The 20750-nt window shown below is 43.5% G+C and overlaps 1 protein-coding gene across 2 annotated transcripts in view; it reads right to left on the bottom strand.

The window, feature by feature from the left end:
- The window catches only part of PLEKHB2 (pleckstrin homology domain containing B2), a 50001-nt gene that overhangs the window by 18735 nt on the left and 10516 nt on the right, over positions 1 to 20750 (bottom strand). The window contains exons 1-3 of one of the 2 annotated variants that reach the window (XM_029061853.2): positions 13318 to 13340; positions 8315 to 8360; positions 5624 to 5776 (exon numbers count right to left, since the gene is read on the bottom strand). In XM_029061853.2, the coding sequence (XP_028917686.1) occupies positions 5624 to 5776; positions 8315 to 8360; positions 13318 to 13320 (202 nt within the window). In that variant the 5' untranslated portion in view covers positions 13321 to 13340. Of the gene's footprint in view, positions 1 to 5623; positions 5777 to 8314; positions 8361 to 13317; positions 13341 to 20750 lie in introns of those variants that run through there. The other variant, XM_029061854.2, reaches the window with a different exon arrangement.

Here is a 20750-nt window from a genome sequence, read left to right as displayed (position 1 = left end):
TCGAGGATAATGCCAAAGTTATGCGCTTCTAAGACATGGCAGGTGGTGATGTCTACAGTGATGAAAAACCCAGGTGGTGGACAGGGTTTGGGTGGGAAGATACAGAGCTCTGTTTTGGACACATTGAGTTTGATGTGTTAGCGGGGCATTCAAGTAGAGATGTCCTGAAGGCACGAGGAAATGAGAAATGGAAGGAAAAAGAGATCGGGGCTGGAAAGGGAGATGTGGGATCACCCACCAAGAGAGGATAATTGAAGCCATGAGAGCAAATGAGTTCTCCAAGGGAGTGGATGAAGATGGAGGTGGAGAATAGAAGGAGACCCAGAAATAAGCCTTGAGGGACTCCCACAGTTAGGGTGTAGGAGGGAGAAGAGCCAGCCAAAGACATCTAGAAGGAGCGGCTAGAAAGATGAGAGGAGAACTAGGAGAGGGCAATAACAGTGAAGCCAAGGTTAGTGTTTCCAGAAAGGGGGGCAGTCCACGTGTCAAAGAGGACCAGGTTGGACTAGAGGCCATTAGATTCGGAAAGAAGGGGGTCACTGGTAACCTTAGAAAGGTCAGTTTCCTTGGAGTGAAGGATGCAGTAACGTCTTAAGGAACTAAAGGAGAGGAAGTAGAGGCAGCGGGTGTAAACAATTCACTAGAGTAGTTTAGAAAGGAAAGACAGAAGGGAGATGGGGAGATAATAGAAGGGAGCCGTGGGGTTAAGGGACGGTTGTTTTAGGACATACTGCTGATTGATAGTGGAAAATGACCATTCTTTAAAGTATTGGGGGAGGTGCCGGTGAAGAGTGAGTGGCTGAAGATGGTGGTCAGGAATGAAAGATGGGAAGGGGCAAGTGTTTCATTAAGTTGCGAAGGAATGGGGTGAGAGGTGGAAGGCTTAGGTTTTAAGAGGAGAAAGGGGATCGCCTCCTGAAAAACAGCTGGGAAGAATGGGAAAGGGAGGAGGAAGGGATTGGAGAGGTTCAAGGGAGATTTTAGGGAGATGACACCTGATGGTTTCAATGTGATCAATGAAAGAGGTGGCAAGGTAATTAGGGAAATGAGATAGGCAAGTTGGGGGAGGGAGGTTTGAGAGTTAAAAGGCTGAAACAGCTGGCATAGCAAGGGGCTTGGGAGTAGATAAGGATGGAGATTTACTGCTGCTGGCTGAAGGAAAGGGCAGAGTTACAGCAGGTGAGGAGGAGTTTGGGATAAACAAACTCAACCTGATTTCTGTATTTCCACCAGCAGTTGCTCTGTAGCTCGGCCAGATAGTGGAGGGAGTATTCTGTGGAGGTGATCCAGGGCTGCTGGCCCATTCATTCATTCATACAATCACATTTATTGAGTGCTCACTGGGTGCAGAGCACTGTACTAAGCACTTGGGAGAGTACAATACAACAATAAAAAGACACATTCCTTGCCTACAACAAGTTTACATTCTAGGGGGATGGAGACAGACATTAATATAAATAAATTACAGATATGTACTTAAGTGCTGTGAGGGTGGGAGGGGGGATAAACAAAGGGAGCAAGTCAGGGTGATGCAGAAAGGAGAGGGAGAAGAGGAAAGGAGGACTTAGGGAAGGCCTCTTAGAGGAGATGTGCCTTCAATAAGAATTTGAAGGAGAGGAGAGTAATTGTCTGTCAGTTTTGAGAAGGGAGGGCATTCCAAGCCAGAGGCAGGGCATGGAGTCGGCAGTGAGATAGAGGAGATCGAGGCAGAGTGAGAAGGTTAGCATTAGAGGAGCCAAGTGTGCAGGCTGGGTGGTAGTAGAAGAGTAGCGAGGTGAGGTAAGAGGGAGCAAGGTGATGGAGTGCTTTAACGCCAATGGTGAGGAGTTTTTGCTTGATGTGGAGGTGGATGGGCAATCACTGGAGTTTAAGGAGTGGGGAGATGTGTCCTGAACGTTTCTGTAGAAAAATGACTCACGTAGCAGAGTGAAGTATAGACAGGAGTGGAGAGAGACAGGAAGCTGATGCAGTAATCCAGATGAGATGGGATGAGTGATTGTACTAACATGGCACCAATTTAGATGGAGAGGAAAGGGCGGATTTTAGCGATGTTGTGAAGGTGGAAACACCAGGATTTAGTGATGGATTGAATATGTGGGTTGAATGATAGAGAAATCAAGGATAAAAACAAGGTTACAGGCTTGTGAGAAAGGAAGGATGGTGGTGCCGTCTACAGTGATGGGAAAGTCAGAGGGAAGAGAGGGTTTGGGTGGGAAGATAAGGAGTTCTGTTTCGGACATGTTAAGCTTGAGGTGATGCAAGGACATCCAAGTAGACATGTCTTGAGGGCAGGATGAAATGCGAGACTGCCGAGGAGAGAGATCAGGGCTGGAGATGTAGATCTGGGTACCATTCGCGTAGAGGTTGCTGGTTGGTAGTACGAGATCGATAGAGGGATGGGGAGCGAGGAAGTTGAGTACAGGGAACAGAGCAGAGTTGAGGGGGTGGCTTTGTGTGTCAAGAGAAATGAGGTTGGGTATAGAGATCAAATAGAACACACTGACTAGAAAATTGGAGGGTGGTGTCAAAAGATGAGAAGTCTCCTTGGAGAAAGTGTAGTTTTCTGTGGAGGGGTTATGAGGGAGAGGAGGCAAATGAGGAGGTTGTGGTTGGAGCGTGGAACTTCAGCTATGTGACCTCGGGCAAGTCACTTAACTTCTCTGTTCTTAGTTTCCTCATCCACAAACTGGGATAAAACACCTGTGCTTTATCACTCTTAAACTATGAGCCCCACGAGGAATAGTGACTGTTTCTGATCTGACAGCACTGTACCTACTCCGGCACTTATTTACAGTGTTTGGCACATAGTAAACATTTAAATACCACTATCATTAGCAATAACAAGTCTCGTGCTGAACCAGAAATGATCTGCATCCAAGGGACTTGGCAAATTTTCTTCATGGTGTTGCCAAGAACTTCCGGTTAAGGGCCACTTGCCCTGCAGGAGGTCAGCACCCAATTTGCTGGCTATTTGAGGGTCTACATCACAGCACCACTTTGCCAGTTGGTGATTTCAGTAGTTCTTTCCTGATAGGGCATTTCCACATACTGGAATACGGGGAAAAGAATTCGGACAATGTCCGGCTCTGCTCAGGATGATCAGTACAGTGCAATTCCTCTCATGATACGAGGCGATGCGCACAACTACTATCTTTCTACATGAGTGAGCATAAACCCAGGACTCATAGCTTTAATAGAAAAGGGAATTTGAATATTCTTGTGTACCACAGGTGGAATCAGAGATAGGGTACCCGATTTGGTAGAAATTTCAAAAGCTATTTTCTTTAGACTCGAATACCTGGAAAATACAGGGTCAGGCAAGCAGAGCCACAGCTCACTGCTAGTGCCTCTGCTTTTAAAGCGTTATAACCCTTCCTGGGGTAAGGCAGAATGAGTGGGGGATTCCTCTAGGTTCCCATTTTGTTGGGGAACAGAAAAAATAACTTTTCAAAAGGAAGTTGGAGCGGGCAAGGCGACTGAATAATTGTGACAACAGAGGTGAAATGAGGATGAAGTGAATAATAATGAGAATGATGGTATTTGTTAAGCGCTTACTATGTGCCAAGCACTGTTCTAAGCGCTGATGGGAAATGGTGTCCACAGAGCCCCAGGACCTGGAGACAAACAGCAGAGTTACTGAGCTGGCACCCCGGATGTCTAGCAAGGGCCTAGAAGTGGCACCAGAGGCCCTTTTGAGGTGGCTAAAGTGTTAGTGGTGGGGATACGTGACCCAGAGCAGCAGGGTGTGAATGACTCCACTCTGGAAATATAATGGGGAGAGTGGGGGAAAGGGGTAGCCATTTGACCTTCACCCCTTACTAACTACGGCATGGCCAGGGTTTGGGACAAGAATGGATAAAAAGACTGTGGAGGTTAGGAAGAAGGAAGGAATACCTGTACCCTTCGCCCACTTGATATTCAACCAGCCCTCTCAGTCCTACAGCACTTATATTCACATCCGCAATTTATTTACATTAATGACCGTCTCCCCCTCTAATAATGATGGCATGTGTTAAACGCTATGTGCTTAGAACAGTGCTTTGCACATGGTAAGCACTTAACAAATACCATTATGTCCCAGGAAGGGTACTAAGCACTGGGATGGATACAAGCAAATAGGGCTGGAGACGGTCCCTGTCCCACATCACAGTCTCAATCCCCATTTTCCCAAGGTCACACAGCTAAAATCCTTGTGGGCAGGGAACACGGCTACTAACTCTGTTGTATTATACTCTCAAGTGCTTAGTACAGTCCTCTGTGCCCAGTAAGCATTCAGTAAATACCACTGACTGATTGCTGGATTGGTACCTGCAAAGCTGAATGCCATGGGTGGGGGTGTAAAGTACCTAAGTTCAGCTCTGCTGGAGGGGCTCACTGTTTATAAATGTTTTGAGAAAGGGCTGTGTGCTAAACCAAGTAAGAAATGAAGACAAACTGTCCCTGACCTCTACAGAGTCGTATACTAAGGGTTCGAATCCCACCTCTGCCACTTGTCAGCTGTGTGACTGTGGGCAAGTCACTTAACTTCACTGTGCCTCAATTCCCTCATCTGGAAAATGGGGATTAAGACTGTGAGCCTCATGTGGGACAACCTGATTACCCTGTATGTACCCCAGTGCTTAGAACAGTGCTCTGCACATAGTAAGCGCTTAACAGATACCAACATTACTGAACAACTTTTGAATCAGTCGTATTTACTGAGCGCTTACTATGGGCAGAGCACTGTACTATGCACTATCAACACAACTGAATTTGCAGACATATTCCCTGCCCACATGATCTTATAGTCTAGGTAGGGAGACAGATATTAATATGAATAAATAATTTATAATATATAATAGATATATGATAGATATACTATATAATATATGATGATGAATTTATAATATGTAATAATATATCATATATAATATGTAATAATGTATAATATATAATCATAAGTGCTGTGGGGTTGGGGTGAGGTAAATATACAATGTCTGAAAGTGACAGATCAAAGTGCAGTTTAGATGCAGTCCCTTTCTTCTGAGGAGCTCCAAGTTCTTGGTCTCATTAATTCTCACAATAAGGACAGGGAAACTAGTTTTACACCCATTTTCTATCTGGAGTGACTGACATGCCTAAAGCAATATGGGAAATCAGCAATGAAGGAGCAGCTTGGGCTAATGGATACAGCATGGGCCTGGGAATCAGAATGACCTGGGTTCTAATACAGGCTCCACAACATTTCTGCTTTGTAACCTTGGGCAAATCACCTAACTTCATTGAGCCTCGATTACTTCATCTGTAAACTGGGGATTAGGACTGTAGCCCCGTGTGGGACACGGGCCATGTCCAATCTGATTAGTTTCTATGTACCCCAGTGATTAGTACAGTATCTGGCACAGAGTAAGCACTTAACAACTACATAAAAAAAGGAGGCAGGAAACCTCAGATCTTTGGCTATGAAGGGAAAGCTCTATCTGGGCTATCCTCATGTGAAAATCCTCAGAGCTTTCTTTCGCTTCAACAATGAAGTACAATCCAAGAGCACCAATGTGTCAAAAATTTTCTCACTCCCATCAGGAAGAGAATAAAGGGTGGGCAAGAGAGTATCAGAAAGAAAACAAGAGACCAAATACTCAACCCCGGCATTCGTTTCCTATTCGGATGTTGATGCAGTCGACCGGAATGTGGATCTTATCCTCCATGTCCTGCCGCAGCTGGTCATCGTAATAGATGAGGTGACCGTCAGACCACAGATCAAACCAGTTCTTCTTCCAACGTCTCAAAATAGTGCCTGGAAGAGAAATGTTGACTTTTGGCTAAGCAATTGAGTCAAGTGCCCCTTTTCTCTGATAGTTATTAAAAACCAAAGGGGGTTTTGCAATTCAATCCCTTCTGCGGGACTGAAAATGTACCTTTCATTAGTCAATCAAAGCAAGAAGGTAGTAAAGCACTGCCTAAGAAGGGCTCGGAGCTTAAGACTCGACACATAAAATAAGTGACCTGTAGGTCCTTGATTTGAGATAAAAGGATGGGTTGCGATCATTTCCCCTTCTCCGCCAATCCTGGCGGATCTCATTGTGCACTGATTCAGAGGAATAATGTAGGTAGAGGAAGAAGACTGGAGACAGACAACAGGAGCAATGAGAAGCGGCATGCTTAGATCATGGGCTTGGGAGTCAGAGAGACCTGGGTTTGCCATTTTTCTTTGTGACCTTGGGCAAGTCGCTTAACTTCTCTGGGCCTCAATTACCTCCTCTGTAAAATGGGGACTAAGACTTTTAGCCCCATGTAGGACATGGACTGTGGCCAATCTGGTTATCCTATATCTACCCTGGCACTTAGTACAGTGTCTGGCCACATAGTAAGTGCTGAACAAATAAATATACCCAAAAAAATATATATTTTATATCGAGTTTTGTGTTTCTGAGGTGTGTCGGGTACTCTCTCCAATTTACCCACCTTCTGTCTTCCTGAAGGCAAAACTGATCAATTCAGGAACAAGGGAGACGCCTGAAACTGTGAGTACGCTTAAGCCCAGGAGCAAAGTCGAGTCTCCCAACCACTGACCTTAGTCTCTCCTTGTGTGACTACTGCCCAGTACTTGCAGTATAATAGTCCCCACCTCGCTTAATCTTACCAGGTCTCAGTGTCCCTGTTTAGCAAATGGGGCTGATCTGCCATCCCAACATTATTAAGGCAAGATTTTAAATGTCTATAATATTCAAACAATCTGAAGTCATATAACATTGAAACTCTTAAGGAGGATAGCAAGAGTCCTTTTGTTCTTGTCTGCTTTACTACACAGTAAGACAGCAAGTATTGTGTGTTTTCATTTTTCAATGCTATACGCAGTTCCTCCACATTGAGAAGTGGTCAGAATACAGCAAGTACTCCATTGGGTTCAATTACTCAATCAATCATATTTACTGAACATCTACTGGATGCTGAGCACTGTACTAAGCACTCAGGAAAGCGCATTAGTGATTTAAGGTCCTTGCGCTTAGGGAGTTTATAATCTCACAAATGACTTGGTGCCTAAAACAGCCATTAAAACTACGTTGAAGTAAAAACTGGCACGGAAAGTTCCTGCCCCCACTGTTCAAATCTTCCAAAGGCGATTGGACTATTGAGGAAATAAACAAAAAGAACAGAACATTAGTGTAAAATACCCTGCTTAGAAACATACCTTAGGCTTCTCTACCTTCAGTTGTTTGAGAAAACTCTTAGGGATGAAACTTATCTTCCGCCTGGCACTAAAAAATTAGGAACAAGCAGTATTTGAACCAATCCTCACTTCACTAAAAGAGCTCGCATCCAGTGAAGGGGGTCTGCTGTGTTCTTAAAAAGTCAATATTTCAGCTCAGCATTTATCAATTAAAAATAAAAATGAAAAATATGAGAAAAGGGGCTTGAAGTTTCTAAAAATGCTGCTCGGTCTTTAAGATATAGTCTTGGGGTCAGTCGCTGATCTATTCCACTTCCTCAATCACTGGGCACAGTACTCTGCCGATAGTAAGCATTCAATAAATACCATCGGTTGATCTCACTGTCCTTGTAAGATGGGTGAAGACCTTGGAGAGCCCGTTGTAATAAAACGGTTGGCTTGGTCCAGCTCTAAAATGGAAAATATCTTGACATAGTGCTGCAGGGCTGAGAGATAAGCATGCATCTGATGAGAGCTCAAACTACAAAAAGATAAAGCCAAGAGGAAGTGACTCTGCTTTTTGTTGAATTAGGCCTGTTTTCATTAGAGGAAGTTTGGGGAATGAGTTCAAGTGCTATCTGCCCTTTAGAGGTTCAATAAGTACTCACTGATAGTGAAAATTTGGTTTTGCATTTCCATAAACTCCATCAATTCCTCTTAGTGTTCAGAAATGAGTGGCTCCCAGCCCAGCCGTTTCCAAAACTTATTCTCTTTCACCTCTGAATTGGCCTGGCTCTTGTAATCTTTGGTACGACACTGTTTCCAGGCCAGAAACTCTTCCAACTGCAAAGAAAGCTAAAATAGAGCTCCATGTGGCTGTTCAATCGCATGACTGAAGCAAAGATGAACACTGTTTCTCTAGCATTGGATGAAGGCCACAACATGTTAGGAAGGAAAAAAGACTAAGAAAGACCAGGTCTCTGTCCCACTGAGACCACTCTGTGCCACTCTGGTATCCAGGGACCTTAGCAGTAAAGGAGAAAACACTCTGGTGAGGGTAGGAGGGAGGGAGGGAGGGGATAATCTCCTGAGGATGGGGTTCCAGTAGAGATGTTTATGATGTGTTTCTGAAAAGGGAGATGTCTGCCCGACAGTTCAGCTGTAAAGATTAATAGAGCGACTCACTTTGCCGAAGCAACCACCCGCTCTTCACAAACGCCATCTCTTCGCTCTGGGGAGAGAAAACAGGCGGGTTTAGGGAGTCTTGTTACCAAAACGCAAAAAGGCCAATAAGAAGCTTAGTGTATGATCAGCATCGGGGACAAGAAGGTCACGGGACAGGTGTACGGCAAAAAGACAATCTCCCTCTGTCTTTAGAGAAGTCCTAGGCAAAGACCACCTCTGCAGGAAGGGTCCAACCTGCTGCTGCTACCCAGCAAACTGAATACTGTCAGCCGAAGCCAAGAAAAGAAATATCCTTAATAAAGTTGTAATTTGAGCTATCGCTGCCTCATTATCTGTGGGTGTACTCTCCCAAGCACTTAGTACAGTGCTCTGAACACACAATAAGCACTAAATAAATAGGAGTGACTGACTGAAAAGATTTCCCCTCCATTAAAAATACCTTCATTTCCCACAGTGTTTTTATTCCTAAAGCTCTCTCACATGGATGACTCCTTTCTGCCCTCCCAACCCTGCAAGGAACATAGGAAAGGCAAGAATTATCATCCCCATTGTGCAGATGAGGAAACTGAGATACAGAGAAGTTAAGTGGTTTGCTCACAGTCATAAAGCAGGTTAGTAGCAGAGTTTGGACTCAAATTCAGGTCCTCCAGGTATATATGAGCACTTACTGTGTGCACAGCACTGTACTAAGAATTTGAGAGAGTACAATATAACAATAAACAGGCACATTCCCTACCCACAACGAGCTTACAGTCTAGAAGCATTGTGGCTTAGTGGAAAAAACCTGGGATTGGGAGTCAGAAGTCGTGGGTTCTAATCCCACCTCCGCCACTTGTCGGCTGTGTGACTTTGGGCAAATCACTTAACTTCTCTGGGCCTCAGTGACCTCATCTGTAAAATGGGGATGAAGACCGTAAGCCCCACATGGGGAAACCTGATCACCTTGTATCTCCCGCAATGCTTAAAACAGTGCTTGACACATAGTAAGCGCTTAACAAATACCGACATTATTATTAGACCGGCTTTCACCACATTAAGTAAAATACAGCCCTCTAGACTGTAAACTCATTGTGGGCAGGGAATGGTATCTGTTCACTTTTGTATTGTCATCTCCCAAAAGCTTACTACACTGCTCTGCACTTAATTAATATTGTATTTGTTAAGCACTTACTATGTGCAGAGCACTGTTCTAAGCACTGGGGTAGATACAGGGTAATCAGGTTGTCCCACGTGAGGCTCACAGTTAATCCCCATTTTACAGATGAGGTCACTGAGGCACACAGAAGTGAAGTGCCTTGCCCACAGTCACACAGCTGACAAGCAGCAGAGCCTGGATTCGAACCCATGACCTCTGACTCCCAAGCCCGGGATCTTTCCACTGAGCCAAGCTGCTTCTCTTAGTAAGCACTCAATAAATATGACTAACTCATCCCCCACCAACAAATAAAAAGATGCCAAGATACCACTGCAGAGGCTCTTCATTCATTCATTGAGTAGCATTTATTGAGCACTTACTGTTTGCAAAGCACTGTAATAACTGTTTGGGAGAGCAGACAGACAGATATAACAACAGACAGATTCCAGCCCATAACGAGCTCACGGTCTAGAGGGGGAGACAGACATTGCTGTAAATGAATAAATAAATTACTAACATATACAAACATATGCATATGTGCTGGGGGGAAGGCAGGGAGGAAGACTGAAGGAGCAAGTAAGAGCAGCGCAGAAGGCAGTGGGAGGAGAGGAGAGAAGGGCTTAATCAGGGAAGGCTTCCTGGAGGAGCTGTGCCTTCAATAAGGCTTTGAAGGTGGGGAGAGCAATTATCTGTCTGACATGAGGAAGGAGGATGTTCCAAGTCAGAGTCAGGATGTGGGCAAGAGGTCGGCGGCGAGATAAACGGGACTGAGGTACCTTAAAGCCTAGGCAGAATATATTAAGACACCTTCCTTTTCTAAATGACTAACAGGAATCGAGAGAAATGGACTCCTGTAATCCCGTCTTTGGAGTGACGGTGACTGTTTCCACAGTTCTACTATTACTGGTGTTCAATGCATTGTTTCGGTCATTCTCACAGCATCTGGAAGAGTGGCCAGTTTCCCATCTCCCCAATAAAGAGAACGGAACAAGTCTTGGGTTCAATGATTCCCTTACTTATTCAGCAAGGGGAAGAGTAGGGCAGAGAACACAATTCAGGTCTCTGAATTCTGAATCTAGGGCTCTGCTCTACTGGAGGCCCATTTATGAAAACCTTCCTTGCTCTCTTAATTCTCCAATCACATTTTACAAATCCAATTTCCACGCGAACATAAGTAATACCACCTTTAGATTAATGGTCTTCCAACACAGTATTCTAACAGAGAATGGCAACAAGAGGATGGTTGCCCTTCTTGACAACCACAATTTCTTACCAAGAACAATAAAATTTGTGGGTATTTCTTAAGTGCTTACAGAGAAGCAGCGTGGCTCAGTGTAAAGAACCCCTGTCCCACTTGGGGCTCCCAGGTATTTAGTGTCCCTTTTATAGGTAAGGAAACAGAGGCAGGGGTAGGTGAAGGAACGTGTCCCAGGCCACAGCAGGCAAGGCAGGCAGGGGTCACCTGACTTCCAGGCCCATGTTTTTTCCACTAGGCTACACTGTTTCTACTTAATCAGGCATCTGAAAAGTAAAGCTATGATCTGTCTCAAGGCTTAGCAATACTAGAACTATGAAATAATATTTAAACTCTCCATTTTGTTACTCCGTAAATCACTCTACCCTACATTCTGATCAGCTGTAACTTAGCTTTCCTATTGTCAAGTCAGAGTCTTTTCGGCCAGATGTTAGGCAAGCCGGCAAAACATGCTTCCGATAGTGTTAACTATTAACAGCAGCAAGCGTATGGCAAGAAGAAAAGTATGCCTAGTGGAAAGAGCAAGGGCCTGGGAGTCAAGGCCTGGGTTTCAAGCCCAAATCTGCCACGTCTGTTGTGTGACCTGGGGCAAGTCACTTAACTTCTCTGTGCCTCAGTTAATACTAATAATAAGGGTGCTATTTGTTAAGTGCCTACTATGTGCTTCTCTGGGCCTCAGTTTCCTCATCTGAAAATGAGGATTAAATCCTACTCCCTCCTACTTGGACTGAGAGCCCTATGTGGGACCGGGACTGTGTCCAACTTGCTTATCTTGTTGTATTTACCCCAGCACTGAGGGCTGTGACAGCACATAGCAAATGCTTAACAAATACCATTAAAAAAAAAAAAATCAATCGCCAAAGTAGAAGGAATGACATCTGTTTGATCTGGACTATGGAATATGCAGCCAATTAACAGACAGATGGCTTTCCAGGAAGATTGGAAAGATGCGATCACATTTATTCATATCCTGAGATATATTAATATAGATGCATCCTTTTAGTTGGGTCCAACTTTTGATCTCTTAAAAGTCCTTTAAATCTTCTGCTTCATTTACCTAATCTCCTTCCAGTGTCAAAGGACCCTCTCTGCCGCTATATAGCAAGGCGTAATGAATAGAGGGAGGACCCGGGAGTCAGGAAGTCATGGGTTCTAATCCCGGCTCTGCCATTAGTCTGCTGTGTGACCTTGGGCAAGCCACTTTCCTTCTCTGTGCCTCAGTTACTTCATCTGTAAAATGGGGATTCATGCTGTGAATCCTATGTGAAACAAGGACTGTGTCCAACCTGATTATCTACCCCAGTGCTTAGTACAGTGCTTGGCACGTGGTAAGCGCTTAACAGATATCATCTATTATTATTGCACCTGAAAGACGGGAGACATGTGAGACAGGGGCTGTTTTTAACCCAATTAACTTTTAACTGCCTCAATGCTTAGAACAGTGTTTGACACACTGTAAGTGCTTAAATACCATTAAAATAGAATCAGGGATTACTTCCTCTTATGATCACTACCATAGCTGGAGTGACAATTTCAGGGGTAATGAGGCTCCTTTTCCTCTGCTGCCCTTTCCCTTTCCTTCCTATGTCAGTTATGAATATGCATAACACGCACCGACATACCATTTCAAAGTTTTCGCTGCTACTAGCATGAAAACTCTTTCTTTCTCTTAACTTTCATTAAGTGCCCAGGGGCTAGTTGAAAAGATTTTACCAATAAACCTTAGAATTCAAATATAGACAATTTCAGAACACTGCATAACTACAATTTCCGAAGCATAGTATAATCTAACGTGGTATTTTTTTTAAAAATACCTGCTCCAGCCCTGACCTCTCTCCTTCCCGCATTTTCTCCTGTCTTGGGGGCACCTCTACCTGGATGTTCTGCCTCAAACTAAACATGCCTCAAACTGAACTCCTTATCTTGCCACCCAAACCCTGTCCTTCCCTTGTTTTCCTATCACTGTAGACAACACCACTATCTTCCCTATCTCTCAAGCCCGTAACCTTGGCGTTGTCCTCGACTCACCTCTCTCATTCCACCCACGTATTCAGTCCGTCACCAAATCAAGGCAGTTCTACCTTCACGAAACTGCTAAAAGGCTGCTCTTTCCTCTCCATCTGAAGTACGACTGTGCTGATCCAAGCCCTTCTCCTGTCTCTACTTGACTACTAGGAGAAGCAGCGTGGCTCAATGGAAAGAGCCCGGGCTTGGGAGTCAGAGGTTGTGGGTTCTAATCCTGACTCTGCCGCTTGTCAGCTCTGTGACCTTGAGCAAGTCACTTCACTTCTCTGTGCTTCGGTCACCTCATCTGTAAAATGGGGATGAAGACTGTGAGCCCTATGTGGGACAGCCTGATTACCTTGTATCTATCCCAAGGCTTAGAACAGTGCTTGGCACATGGTAAGCACTTAAATACCAACATTATTATTATTATTACTGCATCAGCCTCCTCTCTGATCTTGCGGCCTCCTGCGTCCCTACTACAGTCCCCCCCCTTCACTCTGCTTCATGGATCGTTTCTCACCCAAAATGTTCATTCCATGACTCTCCACTCCTCAAGAACCACCAGTGACTGCCCATCCACCTGCACAACAAAGAGAAACTCCTTACCATTGGCTTTAAGGCCTTCGATCAGCTCGCCTCACTCCATCTCACTCACTGATCTCCTCCTCCAGCCCAGCCCACACACTATGCTCCTCTAGCACCAGCTTACTCACCGTGCCCCGATCTCATCTAGCTGGCCACTGACCCCTTTTCCAGGGCCTCTCCCTACTCTGAAATTCCTTCCACCTCCAAATACGCCAAACCACCACTCACCCTCCTGTCAAAGTATTATGAAGATCACATCTCCTCCAAGAGGCCTTTCCTAAGCCCTCTTTTCCCCAGCTCACTGTCCCTTCTGCGTCATCTATGCCCTTGGATCTGTGACCTTTGGACATCTGATATTTGCCCCACCTCCAACCCCACAACACTAATGTACACATCTTTGCACACAGTAAACGTTCAATAAATACGATTACCTCTCCCCTAATTAGAGTGTAAGCCCGTCAATGGGCAGGGACTGTTTCTATCTGTTGCCGATTTGTACATTCCAAGTGCTTAGTGCAGTGCTCTGCACATAGTAAGCGCTCAATAAATACTGTTGAATGAATGAATATTATAAATTATTTATTTATATTGATGGACGTGTCCCCCGCTAGATTGTAAGCTCATTATGGGCAGGAAACATGTCTGCTCATTCTGTTGGATTGCACTCTCCCGTGCACTTAGTACAGTACTCTGCACGTTGTAAGCGCTCAATAAATACTAGTGATTCACTGATTGAACTGACCTGGTTTTAATCCCGTTTCTGCCACTTGTCTGCTCTGTGAGTCTGGGCAAGTCACAACTTCTGCATGCCTCAGAATGGTCATGAAATCCTTCCTCTGACTCGGACTGTGGGGGCCATATGGTAGGACAGGGACTGACCAACCCAATTAACTTGTATCTATCCAAGTGCTTAGAGAAGCAGCACGGTGTAGTGGACAGAGCACGGACCTGTGGGAATCACAGGGTCATGGGTTTTAATCCCAGCTCCTTCACTTGTCGGGTGTGTGACCTTGAGCAAGTCACTTCACTTCTCTTTGCCTCAGTTACCTCTTCTGTAAAATGAGGATTGAGAGAGTGAGCCCCTAGTGGGACAGGGACTGTGTCCAATCAAATCATTCATTCATATATTCAATGGTATTTATTGGGCGTTTACTGTGTGCAGAGCACTGTACTAAGCACTTCGGAAGTACAATTCAGCAACAAATAGAGACAATCCCTACCCATAACGGGTTCACAGTCTAGAAGGGGGGAGATCTAGAAGGGGGGAGACAGACGTCAAAACAAGTAAACAGGCATCAATAGCATCAATCCAGTTTGCATGTATCCACTCCAGAGATTAGTACAGTGCCTGGAGCATAGTAAACACTTAAATACCAAAATTATTATTTATTATTACAGTGTCCGGCACGTACTAAGCAATTAACAAAATTCCATAAAAAACCAAAAAAAAAACCCAGCATTATGCTGAAGCTCTAGAATAATGAGGCTTGCAATATAGATCTTGGCATACTGAGTGGCAGAAACTATTGAAGTATGTCCCTGACACAGGATCTCCTAGGAACGAAAAAGGCAACTTTTACATATAAAGGACCTTTAGAATAGAAAGCTTTTGTTTCTCTGCCCCAGAGCTCAGCTCCAATTCTTCACCACGTTTTCAACATCTCACTTAATAAAACTCCTTCCATTTCAATGCACTTTTCCAATTTCCAATTCCCCATCCATCCTTTGCAAAAATAAATGTCAAAATTCACAGACCATGGACCTCAAACAAAATATGCTGGCTTCCTTCTGAGCTACAGGAGCTTTCCCTTACTAAATCTCACTTTCTGGAAAGACTTACTTTTTTTTCTTTCCACTTATCACCAATGTCTGATACTGTATCCAATGAAAAATACTACGTTTCATAAAATAAATAAAATAAACTGCAGCATCACTTTGACCTCCCCATTTGGATTTACTGGTAAAAAGGAGACCAGTAGGGCAAAGCAATTTGTGTGTCAATGGTTAAATGTACAGAGCAGCTACCGGTTAGATTTTATATTAAACAGCAAAGTAAAAAGGCCAAGAATGAAGCTTCAATTTCCTCAAACTGAATATGACCTACTTAGAGTTGGTAAGTGAAAAACTAAACTTGATTCCGAATATTCTGACAAAATATACATTTCTTTCCCATTTTCACAGCATTGTTATGCTAGTGAAGATGGAGGTGTACATAAGTAAAAATTTGGCCACTAAGGTGATGCACAAAATACACCACCTGTTTATATTTTTAAAGTTATAAATATTAAAACATGATCTCATAGGATCCTATATATTGCTTTCTCAATTCTTCCTTAGCACAATGTCTTATTCTTGGGTAAATGACTCAAAGAACAGAGGCTCTGAGAAACAATGGAAGAAACAGATCTAAATGAAAACGCGGCCAGGGATTGTGCAAATGATAAACACAACAGTCCAGCAAATGGCAATCTTGACAATCAGACAACTTTTTTTTTAATGTTATTTGTTAAGAATTTACTATGTGCCAGGCCCTGTATTAAGCACTGGAGTAGATACAAGCTGATCGGGTTGGATACAGTCCAGGTCTCTCTTGTCTTAATCCCCATTTTACGGATGAGGTGATTGTGGCTTAGTTACCTCTTCTGCAAAATCACACAGGAGACAAGTGGCGGAGCGGAGATTAGAATTCAGGTCGTTCAGATTCCCTAGGCCCATGCGAATAATTTCATAAGTTACACTACCTTTGAACCCAAAGAATATCTGCACACAATACCAACACACAATTTTAGAAAGAATCCGAGTGTTCAACAGAAGACTCCCAATTACAACTGTCCTTCCAAAAAAAGATACAGGTGGTTTATAGAAATTCTCAGTATTGACTCAAGTCGACTGGGGCAATTTACAAAAAAAAATTTCTGGATGAGTGTCTTTAAATGATCAGTCCAACATGGAACAAGTGAATGTATACAAATGTCCCTTTGAAACCTGATATTTTGGACGATTAACCACAGAACCCAGGGTCTGACAAATTCCATGTTTTGTGTAGCAGATGGCTTGTGTGGGTCCTCCATAATTATAATACTTTTGAAAAATGTAAACAAAGCATCTTTAAAAATCCCTTAGGGATAGGCTAGCAGAAAAAGCACTAGACTTTCGGTACAAGCTCTTCAAATGACTATGTGACTGTAGCTAAATCATTTAATTTGTCCATGCCACAGTTTCTTAAACTGCAAAATGGGGGACAACAACATAGGAGCCTACTTATTCCAATGGGATTTGTGAAGACAAATAGGTCTATAAGCAAAAGGTCCCGTATTAATCATTCAATCAAGGATGTTTCATCCATTCAACCGTATTTATTGAGCACTGTGCTAAGCATTTGGGAGAGTACAATATAACCATAAACAGAAACATTCCCTGTCCACATTGAGTTTACAGTCTAGAAGGGGAGATAGAAATATAAATGAATAAATGGCAGATCTGTACACAAGTGCTGGGGGACTGGGAGGGGGGATGAATGAAGAGGGCAAGTCAGGGCGACGCAGAAGGGAGTGGGATAATAGGAAAGCGTGGGCTTAGTCGGGAAAGGCCTCTTGGAGGAGATGTGCCTTCAATAAGTCTATGAAAAGGGGAAGAAACTGTCAGATTTGAGGAGGAGGGGCGGTCTGAGTGCAGAGCGCTGCAGTAAATGCTTGGCAGTGTACCACAGATAAAATTCCTGCCCTCAAGAAGCTTACCATCTAGTGGGGGAAACACACAAAAACATACTGACAAATAAGGAAAGCAACAGAATAAAAGGATATGTACTTAAGTGCTGTGGGGATGGGAGAAGTGTCAAAGTGATGATGATGATGGTATTTGTTAAGCGCTTACTATATGCCAAGCACTATTCTAGGTGCTGGGGTAGATACAAGGTAATCAGGTGGTCCCACGGGCTCACAGTCAATCCCCATTTTACGTATAAAGTAACTGAGGCACAGAGAATGGCATTTGTTAAGCACTTACTATGTGCAGAGCACTGTTCTAAGCGCTAGGGTAGAAATAGGGTAATCAGGTTGTCCCACGTGAGGCTCACAGTTAAATCCCCATTTTCCAGATGAGGTAACTGAGGCACAGAGAAGTTAAGTGATTTGCCCACAGTCACACAGCTGACAAGTGGTATGGGATTCGAACCCATGACCTCTGTCTCCCAAGTCCGGGCTCTTTCCACTGAGCCACGACGGAGCCGGGATTACAATCCACGACTTCTCTCTCCCAAGCCCATGCTCTTTCCACTTTTTCCACTAAGCCACTCTGCTTCTCTCCTAAAGTGTTCAGAAGATACAGACTTAAGTGCATAGGGAATACAAAAATGATGGAAACTTCGGTGGGGAGATGAGAGATTTGTCAGGAAAGGCTTCCTGGAAAAGATAGGATTCATTCATTCATTTATTCCATAGTATTTATGGAGCACTTACTATGTGCACAGCACTGTATGAAGTGCTTGGAATGTACAATTGTGCTTGGAATGTACAATTTGGCAACTGATAGAAACAATCCCTGCCCCAAAATGGGATTTTAGTACGTCTTTGGAGGAGGAGAGCGGAGTGGTCTGTCAGATGCGATAAGAGAGGCAGTTTCAGATAGGAGGAATCGCTTGAGCAAGGGGTCGATGGGCGAGAGAGATGAGAGTGAGGCACGGTAAGTAGCCTGGTGTTAGAGGGACGAAATGATATGGCTGGGTTGGAGTAGGGGAGAAGTGAGGAGAGGTAGGAGGGAGAGAGCTGACAGTGTCAGAAAGGTGACAGTGAGAAGTTTCTGTTTGATGCAGAGAGGGATGGGGAGAAAGCCTAGAAATTTCCTTCAGGAAAATTTAACTCATGAAAAAAACCCCATCTAAGAGAAGATAATCAAAATTTCGGGTCAGAATTTAGATTATCAGTCATTGATAAAATCTGTTAAAAAAGGTTTTTGCATGTGTGCGCAGGGAAAGGTCCAAGGACAGAGAGAGACAACCCAGCTAGAGATAAAAGTCTACCAGATCAAAGATAGAGATTTGTGTGGTTGGCAGTCCACTTTGAGACTGCCAAGAGAGGAAGAGATAAAGAGGCTATTATTCACACTGGCATTTGACAAAAAAAATCAAGGCTCCGATACCAATTAAACACACCTCCTGTTAGTTTTTGTCAGTTTGAATTCCTCCAACCTCCACTTGTGAGAAATAGAACCAGGGAAGATCAGTGCCTAGCTAGATATGAAAGAAAACCACCCATTACCCTCATCTAAACTTAAGGGTTCTATACAGATCCACAGAGAGAAGTCTCTCCTGAATATCCAATCCAAATAAGAAACTACATGAAATGTGGGGTTTTTTTGAAATCTAGTTTCCACTTAGATGAGGGCCAGGAAATTAAATATTAACAACCTAAGAATTTACAAAGAAAAAAACAGCAATATTAGCTAAATCGGGGAGCATATTTTGTGTCTTTCTCTCCCACTAGATTGTAAGCTTCTTGACAGCAGAAATTGTAACTAACTCTACTGAGCTTTTTTTTTTTATTTTTTATGGTACTTGTTGGGCATTTATTGTGTGTCAGGCACTACAACCACTGGGGTAGAAATAAGATAATCAGGTAGGACTCAGTCCATGTCCCATTTGAGGCTTGTGTGGATCCTCAATAATTATAATAGCACTTTGCAAAAATGTAAACAAAACATCTTGAAAAACCTCTTATGGACACAGTCTAGCAGAAGAAGTAGACTTTCTGTACAAGCTCTGCAAATGACTATGTGACTCTGGCTAAAAATCATTGATTGATTAATCTTTCCACAAAAGGAACTCAATACGTACTATCCAATGCTTGAAAAAAGCAGCCAAAAACACTCCTGATAATGCCTGGCATTGATTATTGTCCAGTTATTCATCTGAAATAATCACTCTCAACTCCCCATCTGCAGGGCTGGGGCATTCACTGTCTATCCCTATAACTGGGGCAACAGGTTCGTTCTTCTTTACCGAATACTCAGTTTCAACGCAAGTGAAGCTTCAAACCTGACATTTCCTATTCCTGAAACGGCAGACACAGTTAACAGAGCAGTCCGGGTGCAACAGAATGTTAGCACCGTTATACTCAAAGATTTCAAGGTGGTTTCAAGGTGGTCTGATTTCCTGGTGATTTTTAAAGTTGCAAGGCTAATGTTTAATAATAATGATAATAATGTTGGTATTTGTTAAGCGCTTACTATGTGCAGAGCACTGTTCTAAGCGCTGCGGTAGATATAGGGTAATCAGGTTGTCCCACGTGAGGCTCACAGTCTTAATCTCCATTTTACAGATGAGGTAACTGAGGCACAGAGAAGTTAAGTGACTTGCCCACAGTCATACAGCTGACAAGTGGCAGAGTCAGAATTCAAACCCATAACCTCCAACTCCCAAGCCCGGGCTCATTCCACTGAGCCGCGCTGCTTCTTAAATGTTGCAAGTTGCTCCTTGTATTTTTGTGGAGCAGGGAAATCAGAGACTCTACGATCTACCTAATGTGGAGCTTTGCTGTTAACCCGTACTGTGTCTGACCTGGGGCAGAAGGCTTTACCTTCTGCATTGTGTTTTCACCATGTGCAAAAGAGGGCTAAGTATTACGTGAACCACCAGGCCCCTGGAGGAAGTCGAAAGGGTTAATAAGTAGCCGTGGTATATCGCTGTGCAAATATCAAGTGCTACAGAAGTGATTCATCACCTGTGACAAATCTGTTAACCATCAAGGGCAGAACTTGTTTCCTTCCTTGCATTCCTATCCTGTTTTCTCCAACCATCACTGGGAACGCTGCAGAGCATATTGTACTAAGGACTTCATTAACTTGGGTTTATTTCATTTCCGTGTTTGCCCGAAAATCAACGTTTGACAGCAAACATCTTGAGAAAAATTTGGTGTTTTGATGAAATCATCTTTTTTCGGTTTTAATTGGAACGTCTTTATTCATCACATCTGGGTTCATTTCCAGCCCGAAGCCATAGGCATGGCTAACTCCTTATTTCAACATTCAGATGGGGCTAACCCAGTAACTCTCACACCCTGAGTCACATTTTATTGTACTCAAGCCTTTAAAATGTCATGTTCGCAAATCATCTAACATTGGCAGATGTGAATATGGGGACAAAAGCCCAGAGAGAGAAACGCTACATTTCCAGATCCCCATTACTCAGAAAATATTCTTTTGTCACCTAGCCAAAACCATCTTATATATGCCAAAGAAGCCTCTGGGCCTAAGGCAGTGTTCCCCTCTAGCCCAGGGTGGAGCCCTCTGCCATACACTACAAAGACAAGATAATCTGGGTCAATAATAGGGGGTAGGCAAAAATGAATTGAGAACAGAGAAATGAAAAATAAAAATCAATGGCATTTGTTGAGTATTTGCTATGTGCAAAGCACTGTACTAAGCTCTTGGGAGAGTAAAACACAACAGAATTAGCAGAA

Source organism: Ornithorhynchus anatinus, chromosome 1, assembly GCF_004115215.2.
Source record: "Ornithorhynchus anatinus isolate Pmale09 chromosome 1, mOrnAna1.pri.v4, whole genome shotgun sequence".
NCBI classification, from domain to species: domain Eukaryota; kingdom Metazoa; phylum Chordata; class Mammalia; order Monotremata; family Ornithorhynchidae; genus Ornithorhynchus; species Ornithorhynchus anatinus.
This window is presented reverse-complemented; position numbering and strand designations above follow the sequence as displayed.